The 19568-nt window shown below is 40.4% G+C and overlaps 1 protein-coding gene across 1 annotated transcript in view; it reads right to left on the bottom strand.

Moving 5' to 3' along the window:
* The window catches only part of CLVS2 (clavesin 2), a gene marked incomplete at its 5' end in the record, with an annotated part of 47758 nt that extends 28552 nt beyond the window's left edge, over positions 1-19206 (bottom strand). The window contains 2 exons of the mRNA XM_084203308.1: positions 10123-10297; positions 18818-19206. Of these exons, the coding sequence (XP_084059434.1) occupies positions 10123-10297; positions 18818-19206 (564 nt within the window). The remainder of the gene's footprint in view (positions 1-10122; positions 10298-18817) is intronic.
* Between the last annotated feature and the right edge of the window lie 362 nt (positions 19207-19568).

Here is a 19568-nt window from a genome sequence, read left to right as displayed (position 1 = left end):
CTATGATTTCAAAAATGTTAATCTTTATTTTCCAATGGCAAGTCAGTATAGTTTTAAAAAAATCTGTTTTAGAGATGACAATTTAGTCAACGAGACTTGGGAAATATAATTATCTACTTTGAAATATTTCAAAATCTAAACTGAAGGGCAGGTTTTCAGTCTGTCTTCTGCCCAACACCTTGCTTTATCCTTTCATAATTATCCTGTCTTCTCCCGACATTCTTAGTGTCCTCCTTTTCTCTCTGTTATGCACTATCCTTCAAAACCTTTTCCATCTTCCTTGCAAAATGAATCTACATTTTCACCATATCGTCTTCTGCAGGTTGAAAACCCCTATTGCAAAGGCTGGGTTTATAACTGCACTTGAAATACTGAATGTACCCAGTGTTTCTACATGGACTCGCTGTGTGTCTGGAGCATAATCCATGGGGTTTCTGCGCAAAGACCAGAAAGATCCACTGCAGATTTCAGAGGACTGGCTGTACCTTGCAAAGACTTTCTGAGGAGAATGCTGGAGGACTACCAGTACTTGACAATTTGCCCTGGGTTCTTTATACTTTGCACTGTGGCCTTCAGCCAGAAGATGCAGTGCTCTAAATTTATATTATACTATTTATTCAATACTTTCAGTCAAGTAGATTAGCAGGAGATGAAGGCAGGTCCCAACAAACTCAGAAGCTTTTGAAGGTAATAGAGAACGTTCAGTGCAATGTCAGTAAGAATTAATGAAAACTGCAGTTGAAACACACTTTTAGGGAGGCCCTCCCCTGAATCACAGCAGAATCACTTTCTCCTTCCAGAAAATGTTTTCAATGGTGTAGGCGGCCAAGGGTTGAAACCCCATTCTCAGAAAGGAAGCCCTACTCCAAAAGATTTTAACAGCTATAAAGGATTCATGACAACCAATTATAAAGAGCAGGGGAAATAACAAATACATTTGAAAACACAATCTTTAATCACTGATTAAATATTTCATTTTCTAATGACACTGTGTGATGTTAGAGTCAGTCCTATAAAATAAGGGATAGGAACACATATTTCATAGTCAAAACCTATACTGTGAGGGACAACGTAAAATGTGATCCAAAAGAACAAGCAAGCACCTCGGCACAGCCAGAACTGTGCTGGGGGTGATGCTGACTCAGTGTCAGGCGCTGGAGTGAAATTCATTTTTCATGATTGAATGCAAATTTATTTTCCTCAAAAAGGACGATACATTCAGTCACCTCGGATTTCAGCCCAAATCCATGTTTGGATATTCATTATGTGTAAACAAATCATTACTACCCAATCATTTTCGTTAGAGAAAACACTGGGAAAGATTAAAAGCAGTATTTTCATATTCCACATAATAAGAAGAGATGTTTCTTAAGAATTTATTCTGACTTTTGCAAAATATGCATGAACAGACTACAGAAATGCTTTTCAGGGAAGGCAGCTTTTTTTTAAGCATATTATCCACACTGTAATATGATATTTAGAAAGAATTATTACTTTTTTCTTCAGAAATACAATTTTCATCATTTGTTATATATCTAAACTTTCAGCTCCTGAACTACTTTAAATCACCACCAAAGAATCACTTATTTAAAAAGTTATGCCTATTAAAACCTACAAAAATTGAATTTTCTAAATTGCTTTATGACTAGGAAACATGAGATGAGAGAAACCTTTACTAGCCATATAATTTCACATTTTTTATGGTGCTTCCCCCAGAGAAGATTCCCTCAGTTGTTTTCAAACATCAGTGAATTATGATAGCAGTATTCTTCCTGCACAGCAACCACTTAAAAAAAAAAAGTCAAAATTTTCCTTATAACCAAAGGCAAATTGGATTCATAAAAAATAATTGTCAAAGGAAGCGAACACTTGTTAAGAAATATAAACCAAAATCACAAAAAAACCCCATTGTATTGTTTTGAGGATGGAGCACTGTAAGACTTTTCTGGCAGAGGCACTACATGCATGGGCAGAAGACACAAACATAAAGACAACTGTGCACAGCCTAATAAGATCACAGAGGATTTATTAGCATCATGGAAAATGAAGGTTTGACTGATTTCAGAAAATAATTACAAAATCATGCAGTGTGTACTTTTGAGGTAAATGTGAAAGATGCATATATAAAATGGATTGATAACACAGGTAAATTGAACACTATAAAAAAAATAGATTTAGGCTCACCAAATAAAGAGGATCCCATTAATTTTCACATTTCAACATCTCCAGTGCCAAAGAAGTCAGGAGGAACATCTCCAGGTCCTGACTACAAATCACTGCTGCTGCAGATAGGTACTGCATCAAAACAATTCCTTTCTATGGGTTACTGAGAGTCACATACCAATTTCTGCTTTGGACCCAACAGCACACAGTGAAATAGCAAAGGGTTTTATAGGAGTTGACATTTTGAAATAGAAAAATTAGGACTAATGCCGAGAGGAAATCTGAAGAGCAAGAAGTCTTAGAGAGGTTTCCAAAGAATGTGCCAGACTTGCCTTCGAGCTTTTAAATTAAACTGTGAGAAGCACTAGAAAATACAATGCACTGGGTAATCTTGCCTTAGCAGGAAGGTGAACTATGATCCTAAAACATGTCTTCTGTCTCTAACATTACAACTTACAACAAATTAGTTTTATTTCTGAGTGACCTTACAAGGAAGACTACTATTTATTCCCTTTATTGCCTTAAGATACTGAATAAAAGAGAAATATTTAGACCTTGACTGAGAAAAATCACTTTCAAAAATAAATAGATATCCTGAAGCTGAGGAATGGTTATAACCATATAGTTATTAAAGTGTGGTTTACTAGAGACAGCAAAAAGTCATTCACAGTGACAAGAATTAATTGCCTATACTGAGTTTGTGCTACAAACCCTTCATGTTTATGTCACCTTGGTATTGTATTAGTTTTTCAGCCTAATCAGAGCAATTAAGTCACTCACTTTAGTTAATGCATATAGATTCAGCTTCCTATTAAAAAGAAGAAAACCAGAAAAGTGGACAGCTTTAGCGAAAGCTCAAGAAAGAAGCAACCCTCACGTACGAGTCTCTCCTATTTTCCTTCTCTCAAGATGCAATAATTTTATTTGGATGTTTTTCTCTGTTGACCAAACTGATGGAAAAATGTAAACTATGAACATTTTCCTTGGTTTCTACACTAACCCCATATACTTTGTTGAGTAGAAGAGAACATCAGATTAAAAAAAAAGTTATTCTTTTTCTAGATCACGCCATGTCATTTCAATAACATCCTCAGAAGCTCCCAATGTCTCCTGCCTGGGCCCATGAGGGGCAAGTCATGTGTATCAAGCAGGCTAGCTCTGGTGAGAGGAACTAAAAGGAGAGTTTCCTTAACAGCCTGGTGTCTAAAGGATTCACTTGGCATGTGAACTGATCAGGACTCACTCTCCAGTGCTGCTTTCATGACTGTTATGAAGAGCAATGAGAACACCGGTTAAAAGAAGATTTGGAGATGGGAAGTTTGAAGGTGATTGGAAGCCAGATGTGGAGAGCATTTGGCCAGTGAAAGCACAAAAGGCTGAAATCTCCTAAGGAGCCTGAGATGAAGTTAACGTGCCATGCAGTCATCTGTGGTGACTGAGGTTTTGGAGGATGCCATCAGAAGAGAGACAAAAATACCCACATGAGTAAAGACTAGTACAAAGTAAGACAGTGTCAGCAGGAGTGGGTTGAGGAACTGGGGAAACAGTAGGACTGTGGCAAAGCCTGCTTAGAGCAAAAAGGGCAGGAGGAATCAGGAGAAGAGTCTGTGCCAGTTAGATCAAAGTGTCTGAACAAAAGCCAAGCTCCCCACAACAAATCATGCCTTGCTTACAGCAAATTTCTGCAAACCACTGGCAAAGTGCCCTCTCTCTGTCTTTGCTCAGGTTCACATGGAGGATGACAACCTACTGCAGGCAGATACTCCACGAGCTCCAGCAGCAGTGTTTGGAGGGTGGATATTTAACTCCATTAAGCTTCCTTGCAGCTTTCAGTAAGATGCCACCGAGCAGAGTTTCTTGGGGGAAAAAGAGAATTTAGTTTGCTGCTGCTTCTCATTTCTTTCAGAGGCAGCAGCCCATGTGGCACTAGGTACATTCAAAGAGAATCTAATGAGAAGCTCTTAATTTAGCCATGCTAGAATTCAGACTCCTGGCTTGGGCGCTCAACATCAAGACAAAAGTCCTGATCAAAAAGAAATGTCAGCTGGACTTCAAATATATAAACTGTGACAGAAAATCAGACCATAGCCTGTCACAGTTGGGCACCCCAAATAAGGAAACACTTAACAGTAACCTTTCAGTGGAATTATTCTCAGCAGGGAATAGAAAAATAAGGAGAAAAAAAGATTATGGTATCCCCTCATCTTAAAAATGTGTTTGTGAAAATACATAAATCAACAGTCCAAAGGCATTCTACCATTTTTTTTCATGGGCATCATAAAAAAATCTAGCAAGGGAATTAATTATTTTGTCTTCAGATAACAGGTTAAAAACTGGGACCACACTGAATAATGTCTGTGTCCACACAGCCATGCCTGTTTGTAGCTGAACTCGAGCTATGGTCACAAAGGCCTTTCTCACCCAGCAGGTCAAGTCCATCCAGACAGCAGGTGAGGAGCTAGAAATAACAATCACTTCCAGTCTACCCAGTTTCCACAGTAAATTGTTGCTAAGCATTTTTCTGGTCTTTTTACAAGTGAGGAAGACCAAGTGTAAGCAAACTCTTGAAAATAACAAGCTCTTAGGAAAAATATCCCATTTTAACTGCTGTTGCTACAGAACATGAGTTGAACTGGTATGAAATTATGCTGTTTACAAGCACATCCCTCTGTTCTCTGGGAAGTCCTAGGCTCAGGGGACCCTAACATTTACAAATAATTTAATTCTTTGATTAAAAAAAACAAAAGAACTGAATAAAATTATTTACTAGACTTCCTAAAAATGGAAGATACTCCCATTAAAAGTTTGAGTCTGCTACTTTTTAATATTCTGTCAAGCAATATGTGAAGAGTCAGGACCCTGTTCTCAAAAAATGGTAGAGAATTCAAGCACTGAGTGAGAGAGGTGAACAGTTTTAAGTCTGGATGTAAAAACATTTAAAGCTCTATTTTGTGCTTTGCAGCTCACTGCTGCTCACTGCTAGTGCAAACTGTTCCTTCAGCTCATTATTAACAATCTTATGCACTGCATGGAGCATGTGACCATGTAATTATATGAAGTCATGACACTGTTTCCAGAGGCCTCCTTAGTTCTGGAAGTTCCTGTTTTAGGAATCCTTGGCATTCCAGCATGCTGGTTGCATAGATGTAGTCCAGAACCAGGTGGCAAAGTTTAAGAGCTCTGGGCTTGTTGAACCAACCCTAATTTTCAGTAATATTCCCTTGATAGAGCTCATACCTAAAGAAAATGGGAGTAGCAAGTCCTGTCACTTTCATCACCAGCCTGTACAGAGTCTGTGTCTGGTACCTCCACCTTGCAGTGCTGCAGCAAATCTGGATGGGGATATTGTTCCTACAGCTCACAAGAACAGCTGCATGAAGGATGTTTTTGAAAGTAATTTTAGCTGCAAGGATGCTGCCTTCATTTACTTTCTGGTTTGCTTTCATTTTTACAGGACTGAGTTTATTTTAGCTTATGAAGCCTTCCTCTGTTACAAAAAAAAAAAAAAGACACAGTTAAAAGACCTGCCTTGTCCCCCATAACGCTATCCCTGTTTCTCCCAAACAGCCTTGTCCCAGAAGCAAGAGTCTTCTGTCTTCTGCAACAGTGCTGACTGTCCACATATGCTCAGCTCCCCATTTAAATTTGTATCATCCCTTTTCCACCAGCTTTTTATCTCGAGGAGAAGCATTCACATTCAGCCAGCTATACACTTTTACAAAGCATTGAGATGTACAGCCTTCCTGAGTGAAAACATGCATGAAAAAAATCTGTCATGCATGCAATTACTATTATGCACTAAATAGAAATCAATATTTAAGAAGGAATTAGTGGTCCAGGTTTTAGAATACTAAGTATCAGTTAATCAGTGAATGCGATTCATGCATACCTCTAATGTTCCATTTTGCAAAACTCAATTATAATTACCCCCAAAGCTGTCTATCAGACTTAATAATAATTCCAACTTTCAATATAATTTCCAAATTGAATTTTCAGTCTTTGAAACTGTTTTCACCTGCCTTATGAAAACATTCACGTATTGATAGTTAAATATTTTTTAAAAATTTAAAATTTAATATAATATATAATTTAAATATTACTATAAAATTACTACAAAATTTAAATATTAATATAAATATTTATATTATAAAAATTTAATATATAATTTAAAATTTAAAATAAAATTTTAAAATTTAAAAATAGGGGTTTATGTAAAAAAGGACTATCACCAAGAAAATAATCATACCCAGAACTCCCTCCCTCTTTCAGGAGTTCTCAGCTAAGAGTTTTGGTAGCAGGGGTCAGGGCAGTGCCAGAAGCAGGACAACAAAAGGCAGGTTTTCAGAATGGGCAGAGGAGTGGAATATACAAAACTTGACTTGATCATGCCATACCAAAAGTCCACCTAGCCTTATATCCTGTCCTTAACAGAGACCAAAATAGAGAGCTAAGCAGCTACAACTTGGACAACATATGTGATTATTTCCACTCAGCATCCACCTCATCTCCAACTTTGTACAGCCTAAGGAATTCTGAACTTTGATTTGGTTTTTATATATTTACCAATCCTCATCTCTCTTTTCATTTTCCCTAGACACAGCTATTTATGCATCCAGAATTCCTCATGGCACAGAGTTCCACAAGTTACCCAGATGTACAAAGGTGTCTTACAAAGAGCCAGGCCTCCTCCTAGTATCACCTGATGATGCCCAAAAATGTAAATAACAAATAACACCTGCAGCTTGTCCACTCTCTCCAGCCAGTCATGATCTTTTTTGTATCCTGGTCAGACCTCATAACAGACCCTGCTTTAAGAAGGAGGTTAGATTTGCCAAGCCTCTGAGGTCTTTTCCAAGCTGAATGATTCTGTGGTTTTACAGATTTCTGTACTCTACAGTTTTCTTCTTCCATCCAGATGAATTCCAGCCAATTTAATTGTTCCTTATCCAGAAACCATCTCATATATTTGGGGCTTTTTGCTCAGAGTTCATCACATCTACAGAAATTTAGGACTGGTTTTCTTCAGAGCTCTCAAAAATTCTCTCTTCTATGAGAAAAATAGCTGAAGCACACAGATTACAACCTGTTACTGGTGAAGGAGGCAAAATTTTGTAAAGTTTTTGAAAGAGACCTTAGGAGGAACTCTAGTATTGAAGCACACAATGCTGTAACACTCCCTGCTTTCAGGAGTACTGCTGCTGAGCAACATGAGCTTCCTCACAAGCCTGACATCAGTGACCGGTTACAGAAATCAATGAATGGGGAAAAGCGGGCGCCTAAAGAGTGGAACTCACAAACATCCACATACTGAATGCAGTAGGGAGAGACAACACAAAGTCCCAAAGTCAAGGTGTGTTCCAGCTCACAAACATTCACATACTGAATGCAGTAGGCAGAGTCAACACAAAGTCCTAAAGTCAAGACATGCTCCAGCTCTCAAAAAATATTTTCCTTCTGACTTTACACTAGGGAAGGTGTAGGAGCTCTAAGTGCAAATCCTCCTTCTCAATGATGAGGAGCAACAGGAGTGCTGTAGGCACATGTATCTGCAAAGAAGATTGTTGCTCCTTTTTCCAAAAGCACACAGCCAGTTTATGAGCTAGGACTGGAGCATCAAGAGTCCTGGCTAAGTGCCCCCACCTCCACATAAAGTTTTCTTGTCTTGCAAAACCATTTGTCCTACAAATCAGCACTGACCTACACTGCACCAATTGTTTGGTACGGAACTGTTGCAATGGGTATGCTAGACTTTCACATCAGATTACAGATATTCACTGTCCTTTAAGTGTCATGATCAAAAGTCTCTTTTCCTGGAAACAGCTACCAAGGAAGTTTTCCTAATTTATAAAAGTAAGTTTGGGGTATGATTATTCTTTTCACACTCTCATTTAACACATATGAAGACAAAGTATATACTAGAACTCATCTTTTATACAGTAGAAAACTCTATATTTACTTCTCTTACTTTCAAAAGCAATTTCTTAAACATTAAGCCATTGTGAAAAGCCAAAAAATGCCATGGCTTGTAAAGCCTTTGGTACATACCATATTGAGTATTCTGCTCACTATGGAAGCTAAGCAAATATAAGGCAAATTCAGTAGATTTCATTCAGGAGGCAAAGGGATTTGGTTAACATCAAATTCAGTGGTCACTAATCCCACTCTCACTGTCCTCTTCTGCCTAAGCAACACAAATATTTAAATTCTCCAAATGGTAAAGTTCAGCATCTTGAGCCCTGTTAAATCTTATAAGCTAAAGTAAATTTCATTCCTCTGATTAAATAGAAAGTATTTACAAAAAATCATCAATAAATAGTATGTGTGAGTTTTTCTTGTTCTCTTTCATTCTACCTGATTTCCTTTGACATCATGCAGAATGATGTTTTTGCTATGCATTTTCCTCCAAAATAAAAGGCAGTCATTAAAGTGCCTTTTCCTTCTTTCTTCTGGAGTATTCCACGCCCACTTTTGCATCTCTGCAGTAAAAAGCACTGAAGGCAGTGGGCACAAAATGGTGCCATATGTGCTGGCCACCATCAGACTTGGAATATTCAAAACCACAAAGCTGGGGGCATGGGTAAGTTAAGTAAGCCCAAGGACTTCTCAATTCAGTCATGAACCAATCAATGGCAGGAGAATTCTGAGTCTCAGAGCCCACCTGAAGTTTGGTGGCCTCATATTTTCAGATGTAATTATTCATTGCAGCTCTCTTCAAAATAACCATCTCTGAATAATGCCCAAAAAAGAAACACCACCCTTTGAAAACAAAGACTACTAATGCATTTGTTCATGTTCTAAACCAGAAAACAATGGCTAACTTTGAAAAAAGCACAAAAAAAGAAAGCAACTTTGAAAGCAATAAAAGGAAATGCAGCACTTCTAGAGCACAGCTCTCTCTGCTGCCTTCTAAGGTAGCTGTGAAGACGATGAAATCACACTGTTGCATAAGGAAACACAACAAAATGAGAACTGAGATCTTTGCCTCATGTCACTACCCTTCTGTGTGTGACAGCAGGCTGAATACTGGCTGAGCCATTTCATCAGTTACATCAAAACTCCGTATTACTGCTATACAAGTTTCTCCAGAAATCTCACTATCACAGTGAAGAAAGTTCAAAGGTAAGGCTGTTATTTTGCTTTATGAGTAATAAAAATGTGTAAATTCTAGAAATATTACAGAAGAGGAATACATGTCCTTCTAAAAGCAAGGCCCACTGCCACAGGAGTGAATTACAGATATTTTTAACATGGCAACTCAGGCTTGTGTAGAAAACAACGACCTTAGTTTCTCATTTAACAAGAATAAAATCCCATGGGAAAGAGATGCGAGTTACGCAGTATCCTTTTCACCAATGCGCCTGTGCCATGTAAAGTGCGTTTACAATGAGCTGAAAAGAATTTAAATCACTGCGTACTCAATCCCAGAGGCTGCTGCTCAGATTAATCTTGACCCAGAAAAAGAGCCAAGCACATGCTGAACTTTGAGTAAATAAATAGTCCCAGCTAATCACAGGGCCCTACACTTTCATGACAGATGATGTAGAGCCTGTTTCCAAAAGAATCAACAAAAAAAACCAACCTGGCATGGCAGCAGCAACCCCTATTTCATTAGCTCTGTGCATAATTACAACATGAACTGATTACTTCTAACTTCCTGTTGCAGAAGCTGCCATCTGAATTTACAGAAAGGCATGCACTTTGAAATAAAGACAAAAAAATTACCTCATATTTAGAGCAAGGAAGGAGCCTACACATCAGGAGTTACTGCAGTTAGCTGACTGAGTTCACACTTTTGTCACAAGCAGCCTGCCTGTACACCCACACGTTAAGGTGTTAATAGCCTTGCTATTCATAAGTTGTTGGAATTTTGTTTTGCTTCGGTCTTTTTTATCAACCTAGATTTGTAATGTACTGCAAAACAGAGAAGAATTGGGAAGAGAAAGAAAATAATAATGGTACCTGAAGGCCCTCTATGGCTAATCTAAGCATGCTTGGTGTGAGCTTGGAGGCCTGCTTGAAGGTGAAGTTGCTCCAGTCTATAATCAAAACAAATCCATTCACTTGCAGCTCAGGGTCTTCTATCATGGCTTCTAAAGAAAGAAGTATGGCACGCAGAATATCCACCAGTGTGTACCTGAGAATGGGAAGAGGAGATTTGGTTAGGAAAGGAGCAACAACCACAGAGGTGGAGAAGTTCTGAGTAGTCTCCCTTTGTCGAAAGTTTAAATTAAAGAGTGCAAATGTCTCCTCAGAAGAGCCTAAAGCTGGGAAATCTTCAAAAGCCCAATTAGTTGAGCCCATCTTCTGGACCAGGATTATGTACCTATAGATCATCAGCCAGCCAGAACAAACTACAAGAATGTAACATACCAAAACCAATAAGAACTTTTCCATAGTATCCTAACCTGCCTTAGTATCTTTATGTGGAATTACATGTCTGTATAAGAGCTTCTACACAAATTGCATTTTTCTAAAATCATAATGATACCAAAATCTGAGACTAATACCAGAAGTGTAGATCCAAAGTTTCCTCCTACATTTTCCTAAGGAAATGAAATAATAGGTCCTAAAAAGTTATCAACTAAAATTGGGAATTTCTACATGTTTTCCTTATCCCACTCTCTGTGTAATTTTTTCTCTTAAATCCACAAGTACAGAAGGCTGATTACTCAAGGATCTTAAAAGCAGAAGATAACACACACTAGGGCTTTGAGGTGTTTGTCTACTGAACATGACCCTGTTCATGGCAGAAGAGTTAGAACTGGAAGATCTCTGAGGTCCCTTCCAACCCAAGCCATTCTAGGATTGTGGGATTTTATAAACAGTTACCAAAACAGACATAAATATGCACTAGAAAGTTAAACCTGAAAAATATCAGAAATACAAATATTCCAGAAATGAAAGAGTTAAATATTCAGTGTACAGACATTTTTAAGCAAAGCCCTTTAAATGTCTCTCATGATGGCATCAAACAGAAGTTTTCAAAATTGTGAGTCCCCTAGAGAATTCTTCACCATTCTGCATATGTAGCAAAGAGCATGTGTGCCTGCTTAGAAATTAAATTAAATTACACTGAATTCGACTTGCTTTAATACAATGAGTATACTGTTCTGTTGTGGAAATAACTGCATTTTGAAAATATCTGCAAAAGGAAATAACACAAATGAAATTAATCTGTTGTAGCTGACTCCTCGCATCTTTCCATCTTTGTTTATTTAGCCAACTAAAACTCAGTGAATTTCCCAATTATGCATTCATAGGAGAGGGATCAAAAAAAGACTCTCCTAATGTCTGAACAGGAGAAAGTGTGTTTTCCCCAGAAAATAAAAAGGGAAGCATTAAAAGTAATTTTTTAAAAACAAAATTCTTCTCTTCATTTTGAAGTTACTTTTTTTTAAATTTTGTTTGATTGATGGGGATAATTTTTTTCAAATTTACTCCTTTGAACTTTTCTGAGATTTAACTCTTTTTCTAATGCTTTACTTTTCTGAGATCTAAGTTTGGAATGCCTTGGTCTGAGAATGATTTTGACCACAGCTCATACAAGGAATAAACACTAAAAATGTTCAAATTCTAAAACTAGCCTCAACCCTACCTGAATGGGTTGTCCCATTCAAAAGATCTCATTCCCCAGAAGGGCTCCACAGTGCAGAGCCCTAGATTCAGTCCTGGAATAAGGGTTCCAAGTTCCAGATGTACATCTGTACTGTCCTCCCTAAGGAGTTTAAGGATACTTCACATGCCTTGGATTAACAGCTTCCTAGTGGCACAAGGTTGCTAGAAATCTGGTGCATCAGACATAAAGATTCTTTGTTTATGAGGCCAGTCAGCTCCCTAAGACTGACCTAAAAATGCTTTTTTCATGCATACCAAAGAGTCCAATACAAGATGTATACACGTAAACAGAAATTATGTGTTTAATTCATTTAAGTAAATGGGAAAACTGTCAGGCAGCAATGGGAACAGGATTTCAGCTGCCACAGAGAGTAAATAAGAGTCACAGGGCTGGGTCTCCACAAATCTGTGGCATATTCACCACCACCATAACCCCTATTGTAGGTCTAGTGTAAGAAATACAGCCCACAACAACAATAATATTTGTGTTTACTCACTGAAAATAAGAGACAAGCCCTGCACAAAACAGGTCCAACTAAAAGCAATCAAGAACACTTTCTGCCAGAGGGAGGTACCTGAAGTATTCTTAAAGTCTAAAAAGCTACATCAGGAGTACACAGGGACATGGCACTCACAGTCAAGCTTCCCACCTCAAATACCCTTCAGGGCAATTAGCTGAAGAGAGGAGCTATTTTTCTTTCTGTACTGGATCTCTTCTCTTGGTTTCAATACCTTACTTAAGTACAGTGCAGAGCACCAGAGAGACAAATCCATTAGTGAGTATTTAAAGCAGCTTTTATACTGAACACATGCTAAGGCAAGCCAGAAATGTAAACCTGGTGTGGTCAATGAAATCATAGGTGATGCAAAATGCTAAGTATTGAAAGTATCAGCTAAGCAGCTCAAGCAAAAAAGCATGATTGAAGAAACTGCACAGAAGCTTTCACAGAGCACAGTAAAGACTCATCTTTAATCCATTCCAGCCCCATGTTGTCTGACATTTCACCTCACTGCTACCACTAAAATGCACAGACTCTGACATAAAACACTCTCCACCCCCGGCTGGACTTTGGGGAAATCAAAATCGTATGTAAAAATAAGATGTAAAAAATTACTCTGGATTTTGCTGAAACTTCTGTTCCACACTGAAATTATTTTCCATACAGATACAGAAATATGACCAGTCAAAAGTGAGAAAAACAGGACAAGCTAGTGAGTGTGAAATATATTTGGTCCAAGACAGCTTTGACTACCTTTCTAATTTGAAGGAATAGAAAAAAAAGAAAATATTAGCCTTTAATTTGAAGAGACTATGGTGTACAGTCTGAGGGGAAGACGATTCTGTTTTATTCTTACCAATCTGTGCTAAGTAAAAATACATACTTAAGGAACAGCAAGTCACACATTTTGCCCTGGCACCAGGTTTTAATGACTTGCCCCAGTGCTGTCAGATATGTAGGATGTGCTGGGCCCAATTGGCTGCAGTGCATGTTCTGTAGCAGCCTGAAGTTAGGCTGTGAATAAATAAATCCTAATTTATTTATGGTTAAATCCAGTTGCATTCACTTGTTTAAACAGACTCTTATGGGACATATTGTAGCTAGCAAGATATTACTAATTGCTAGGATAATCAAAAACTCACAGTTAATTTAAATGTATTTAATACCTTCTATTTTTAGAACCATGCTTAATTCAATGGAAAACTTGGACATGTTTTTTAGTCCTGTTATTAATGTGAGTAACAAATGCTGGAAATATCACATATATAATGCACTCTTAATGTTCCTTTTTTATGTGAGTCCTAGTTTGAGACTGACTGAAGCAGGGACTGCTGTGCAAGACGTACTCTGCTACCTCTTGAAATTTTTCATTCAGGTTGACTTGAAAGTAATAGAGCCTGAGAAGGTGTGCAAGTTAACAGCCACACTGACAGTGATTCTTTCAAATGCTTTGGAACAGCTACCATTTCTACCCTAACAGTGACACAGCTTTTGAGGGAAATGCCTCACTGGGGTCTTTATTTGTCAAGAACAGAAGACTTCAAACAATTTACTGAGCGTCCCACTCTCTTGTAGTTTAACAGGGGCAGCAATTTCCCTTCTGCAGAAAAAAAAAGTTATATGAGGTTTTTTTTGTGGGACATGAACAGATTCAATGTATCTCCAAGGATTTCTGGGGAAAACAGTCTGGAAGACACAGCTGTCAACTCTTGGTAATGCTTCACCAGGACCTTTCACCTTTACCTCCAAGTTATGGGGTCTATGCATCCTCTTGTATGCATCCACTGTGATCTCCAGCAGGGCAACATGAAGAGAAGAGACAGGGAGAATGCAGGGTACAGATGCCTCATGTCAAACCCAGCTGTGTCAGCTGTTTTCAATACTTTATGCTCTTGATGATGAGTGGCATCAACCATATCATCTGTTTAACCAGACTCTGGTTCCAGTCAATTCTCTTTTGCCCTGAATAACAGATAATGCGATTCAGCAGAGTTGCCCTACTATCTCTATGGCTATTTGTCATGTCCTCCCTAAAAGAAAGAAATTTGAAGTAATTTTGAGAATTAGGACTGAATGGCATGAATCTGCCTCTCAGGATGTGAAATAGAAGAGATAAATAGAAAGTCTCCTTTGCTTGAATTTCAGCCATATGTCTCTTGAAAGTCTGAAACACATAAAGAATGCACAGTCTGTATTTTAAGCTCCTCACCATTTGGACAAGAAAAGGCTTCTGCCAAATGAGCTCTTGTGCCACTGTGATTTAAAAGAGAAAACTGGTCAAGTCTCTGAGCCATCATCCCATCTCTAAGGTACTGTTCTGGCTCAATATTTTTAGAATTTCACCAAAACAAGAGCCCTCAAGATACACAAAGGAATACTTTGAAATGGTGCCTCAAATCTCCTTGGTTTATCAGTCTGGGTAGATATTTGAATGCTAAGAAGATGGGGGTTTGAAAGTTCTCTTATGGCTATTCTGCTTAAATAATGGCAGCATGCCCTGAGGATATTTTATTCTAAATACAAAAAAGCACCACTGCTGTTACAAAAAATGCAAAGAAAAAATAGAAATAGTTTCAAGTATTTTACCAGATTAACTTTTAGGTTCAGATTTAATACCATTCATTATGCCACATATTAGCCCAGTGGCTAAAAGTCACAGCCACAGATGACAATTCAGCAGATCTAAATTTTACATTGATCACAAAGCTCCCTAGCCAAAACCCCTACAGTCTAAATACAGGTGATGACAGGCAGATAGGGATACCTGGGAGAAAACTAGGAAACAATAAAACAGCATCAGTCAGCAGGAGTGACTGTAGCAAAAATGACAGTGTTTACACTAGTTAATAGTTATCATTTGGAAGATATAACTTCCAAACAAAAATTGACTCTGCTAAACAGTTGGGGTTTTTACTGTTAATATGTTTCTACTGTTAGCATTGCTATTTATTTTGTCATACTGCCTCCATCAGAGTTTGGAAAATACTTTGCCATCTCGCCTGCTGTTTATTGTGAGCTGAGGAGCTGACCAGCCTCCTCATAGCTACAGAGGTTACATTTTCATTTAACAGGGGCAAAAGTTTCTAGCACTTGTGCATGTGAAAGCCTAGTTTTGAAAGCAAACCCGTGGCTCCTCTTTGCCCTGCTGTAAACTGTCTGATGCAACAGCAGAACCAGCAGTAAATGAGGGATTTCCATATTCACTGAGGTCGGTGTGAGCTGACTGGGTCACTGTGACACCGACAGAACTAGGTACCATTTCACTTTTCTAACTCACTTTCTAGGGAAAAACCAGATATAATAAATACCAGAAAGGTTTCAAACACATAGCATCAAAACAGACTGATATTACTGGGGAATGTGTGTCCAGGTGCCAGGAAGAATACACAAGACCATGCATAACAACAGATCTTTTGCAGCTGAGAGCTGAAGTTAATAGCACTGTTAACTGGAAAAAACTTCACCAGCTGGACACATTAGAAGAAAGGGAGTCTTCAAATGCACATAGACACCTACAAGCCAAATGTAGTTAAGAATCAACAATCTGGAAGCTAATAGGGAAGGTTGATCCCTCCCTGAGTGCTATCCAGCTTCCTGGCAGGAATGCTACTGACCTTCATTTTCCCTATAGAACAGACAGGGTAGAGAGTTAGGCTGGGTCACACTGAAAAGCTGCTGGGCTACTGAGTGCATTATCTTTCACCTTTCCTTTTTTTGTTTGTTTGTTTTAAATACATGTCTGATTGGGTTGTTCAGATGGCAGGACATCTGGTACAGTTTTCAGGCCCTGCTTTAATTTAATGATTTAACATCTAGTACACAGGCTTGTTTTACCACAGAAATTTTTTTTGCCTCCCACACTTTTCTTTCTAATTGGAACTATGTAAATCATAGGCTGACAGTGCTATATAAATAATCTCTAGTATGTCTGCTATTCATTTAAATAACAAATTGGAACTTTTTTTCCTAATTGTTACATCCTGGCCATAATAATTTGCACATATATGATAAAAGTGGAGGTTTGCTGCGCTCTATTAATTTAGTTTATGAAGCACACAAAGAGAGCCTAACCAGACAGGCTTCAATATGTAATCCTCCTATTGTTGCTGTAAGAGGAACACTGGGTTATGTACTGCAATATCTCAAGTCAGTTAAGGCAGAAGCTTGAGACATATTGCATAGCAGCTTGGGCATAAGTTCCACAGCGCTCCCCAGGTTCAGCCACTGAGCATCAGATAATGGAAGGCACTAAATTAATTAGAAAAGAAAGTGACCTAGCTCCATTCCCAGATGTGTCACTGACTTGTCATGTGCCTTGGAGCAAGCCACTCCCCGCAGCTGGGCTTCAGCTCTCTCTGCTTTGTCTGAGTGGTCTGCGTGAAAACAAATCCCTTGCTCCGGAGGAGAGGCGTGCCGTGAGCATGCAGTGCTCAGAAGCAGTCGGCACCCAACTGCAAACACGTCCATTAAGTCCTCTAGTGCATCCCAGCCACTTTGGTGTCATAGCATAAATAATGTGAATCATACCAATAGGACTTCATGAAAAAAAAACCAGTAAATTCATTGCTGTGTCAGCTGAGCCCATGTACTTTAAATATCAGCATATCCATCATCAAGAAGATAATAAACCTATTATTTCTACATGGCAATTATTATTTTAAATGCTGCTTTATCTCTGCACTTGAATTCTTGGTATTCTTTTGACTAGGATCAAGTCAAGTAATATGACAAGTGTCGCACAAAGCTTTAGGATTTTTCCATTAAGAAGAAACAACAGTATACAGTAGGTCACGGTACCTTTAACAAGGGAACTTCTTCATCATAGACATGCAACTTAATAAAAGTCCTAAACATGTGTTTCTTTGCTAATTCTTCCTTCAGGGATTTTTAACAGTTTGTGGAGTCATTTTTAAAATTAAAAGTTGACCTGGTCCTTATGTGGGAAACAAGGAAGGTCCTTATCTGGGAAAGGAAACACACTCAGGACTCAGTGAGCCCTTAGCCTCATCACCACTGCTCTTCACTCAGCTTTTATGCTCCACCTGCTAGAAAAGCAAAGCAGAAAAAGGATACTGGCCCCAGCTCTGCATATATTCATCCACCCTTTCTAGTCGCTACCCTGGCTGTGGGCAGTTTTGATTTGTGCCAGACAGCTTTCTCCTAGTCCCAAGGCTCGATTTCATGGATTAGCAAGGGACAGGAAACTTGTCCCATAGACAGTGTGGGTGTGGCTGGCATGCCTGAAGGAAAGGAAAGCCAAGGTGGGCCAGCATCCCTCTGGACAGAGACCTGTCCGTAGCTGTAACACCAGCCAGGGCAGGGAGCTGTGGGAGAGCTCCCTGTGATGGCAATCCACACAGCCCACAAGAGGACAGCTAAACAAACGCCTGAAAGGCAAACTTAAACATGCTTCTCCCCCAGATTTTGTCCTTTCTATCCACACTGACAGTTGTTTGAGTTCCCCCAAAGTTTCAAAGTAGCTGAGCTGAGGATACCTGCACTGAGCACTCAGCACTATGTTGATGGAGATAAGGATGGCAACTTAGAAGATTCTTCATTTTCTCACTAAAAAAAGTGAGAAATAAGATCTTAAACCTGCACTCAGGTTGGGAATCGAACAAAACAGTGCAGTGCTCACAGATTTTAGAGAGTTTAAATGTACTGAAATCAAGCCATTTTTGTGGATATATTGTTAGACTACAGGAGAAACTGAGCATGACACTCCCACAGTGTATTTAGAATAAACAAATAGTGTGACATAATATCAAGCCAATTGCTAAAAAGGGCCTTGATGTGAGACAGCTCTTGGGTCACCCTACTAAATCATCTTCAGGTCAGAGTAGTCCCAAAAAAAAAAAAATCAGAAAGTGTTCTAGAGATCAGTCTTCAATGAGCTGTCAAAGCTTTGTGCACTTGGATTATTATGGAGAAAATTGACATTGGGAGCAGCATGAGTGGAAAAAGAAGTGGTTCCAGGAACTTCCATCCTGGCATTTCTAGGTGGCTCAGGAAGAGCTTTCTTCAGCTGAGGGAAAGGATTCAGAGTCTCAGCTTCCTGCACAGGCAAACTTTTCAGCTTAAAAGCCATACTCCTGTTCTACACAGAGCATCTTCCACTTTCTCCCACGGCACCTGAGCAGCTCTGTGTGTGCTGAAATAGAAAGACCAGCCGAGAGTGCACCCAGCCTTTGTCTCGGGGATAAGCGCATCATCTACGTGCCAGCTCACTTCGGCTGAGGGGAGGCAGAAGGGTGTAAGCCTCCTAGCAGACAGCTGAGAAGATCACTCCAGCAGTGTCTCCCTGCCCCCCAAAATTCACACCCCAAAGGATGATGAGCTGCTTGAAAGGGCCCTCAGCCACAAAACGTATTTCTCCTTTATTCTCTCTCTCTGCCTTCCAGGCAGCTGCCCAGCCCCCTGTGGGCAGCGCCGGGTGTGTCCCTGCTGCCCACCCTCTCTCCCTCTGCGCTGGCACCGCTTTCCCACGCATAGCCCGGGGGGACAAGGGGTTGAGGTAGCTTGACTGGCTCTGCTTTTACCTGCTCTGGTCCCAGTTGGCAGCAAAAAGGACGAGGATCTTCCTGCCGTAGTGGTCCAGGTTGGCCAGCCCCCCGGGGAAACCATCCTTCAGCGCTTGCTTGATGCCCGGGTCTGTGGCCTTGAAGCTCTTAAACATGTCCAGGTTCTGCTGGCGATATTCAAAGTATTGGGCCAGGAGGCGAAACGCCTCGAAGTGCTGAAACTTCCTGGCCCGCAGAAACCGCAGGATGAAGGCATCGTCGGTGCGGAGGAAGCCGATGTCCGGCCGGGTGATGACCATGTCCCGCACCTCCTGGATGTCCTGGTGCAAGGTGTCGGGGTTCTCGTTCAGCTCCAGCCGGGCTTTCTCCAGAGTCTCCGGGGAGAGACCTGCCTGCAAATGAGTCATGGCGCTGCCCTCCTCCTCCTCCCCGGCTCTGCTGCCTGCGCTCCTCAGCCTCCCGGCCGCTTGCCCCCCGGAGGCGGGGTGCCCCGGCACGGCCGGCCGCCGTTCCCCCGCCGCGCCGGGCCTCGCCCCGCCGCTCCCCGGCTCCGCCGCCGCGGCCAGTCCGTCCGCCGAGATGCGAGCGGCTCCCAGGCAGCCGGGTCCCGGGGGGGGCTGGCACCGACACTGCCCCCGGGCTGCTGGCGGAGGCGCGTTATCTCTCTGACATAGCGCCCTCCCCGCCGCGGGGTCCAACGCGCCGCATCATCCCCGCAGCCGGTCCGCGGAGGCGCCGAAACCCGCCGGGAGCGGGGCTGCGGGGCTGC

The sequence above is a fragment of the Fringilla coelebs genome, assembly GCF_963513975.1.
Source record: "Fringilla coelebs genome assembly, chromosome: 3".
Taxonomy (NCBI): domain Eukaryota; kingdom Metazoa; phylum Chordata; class Aves; order Passeriformes; family Fringillidae; genus Fringilla; species Fringilla coelebs.
Note: the sequence above shows the minus strand (reverse complement) of the source record. Positions and strands in the feature narration are given on the sequence as shown.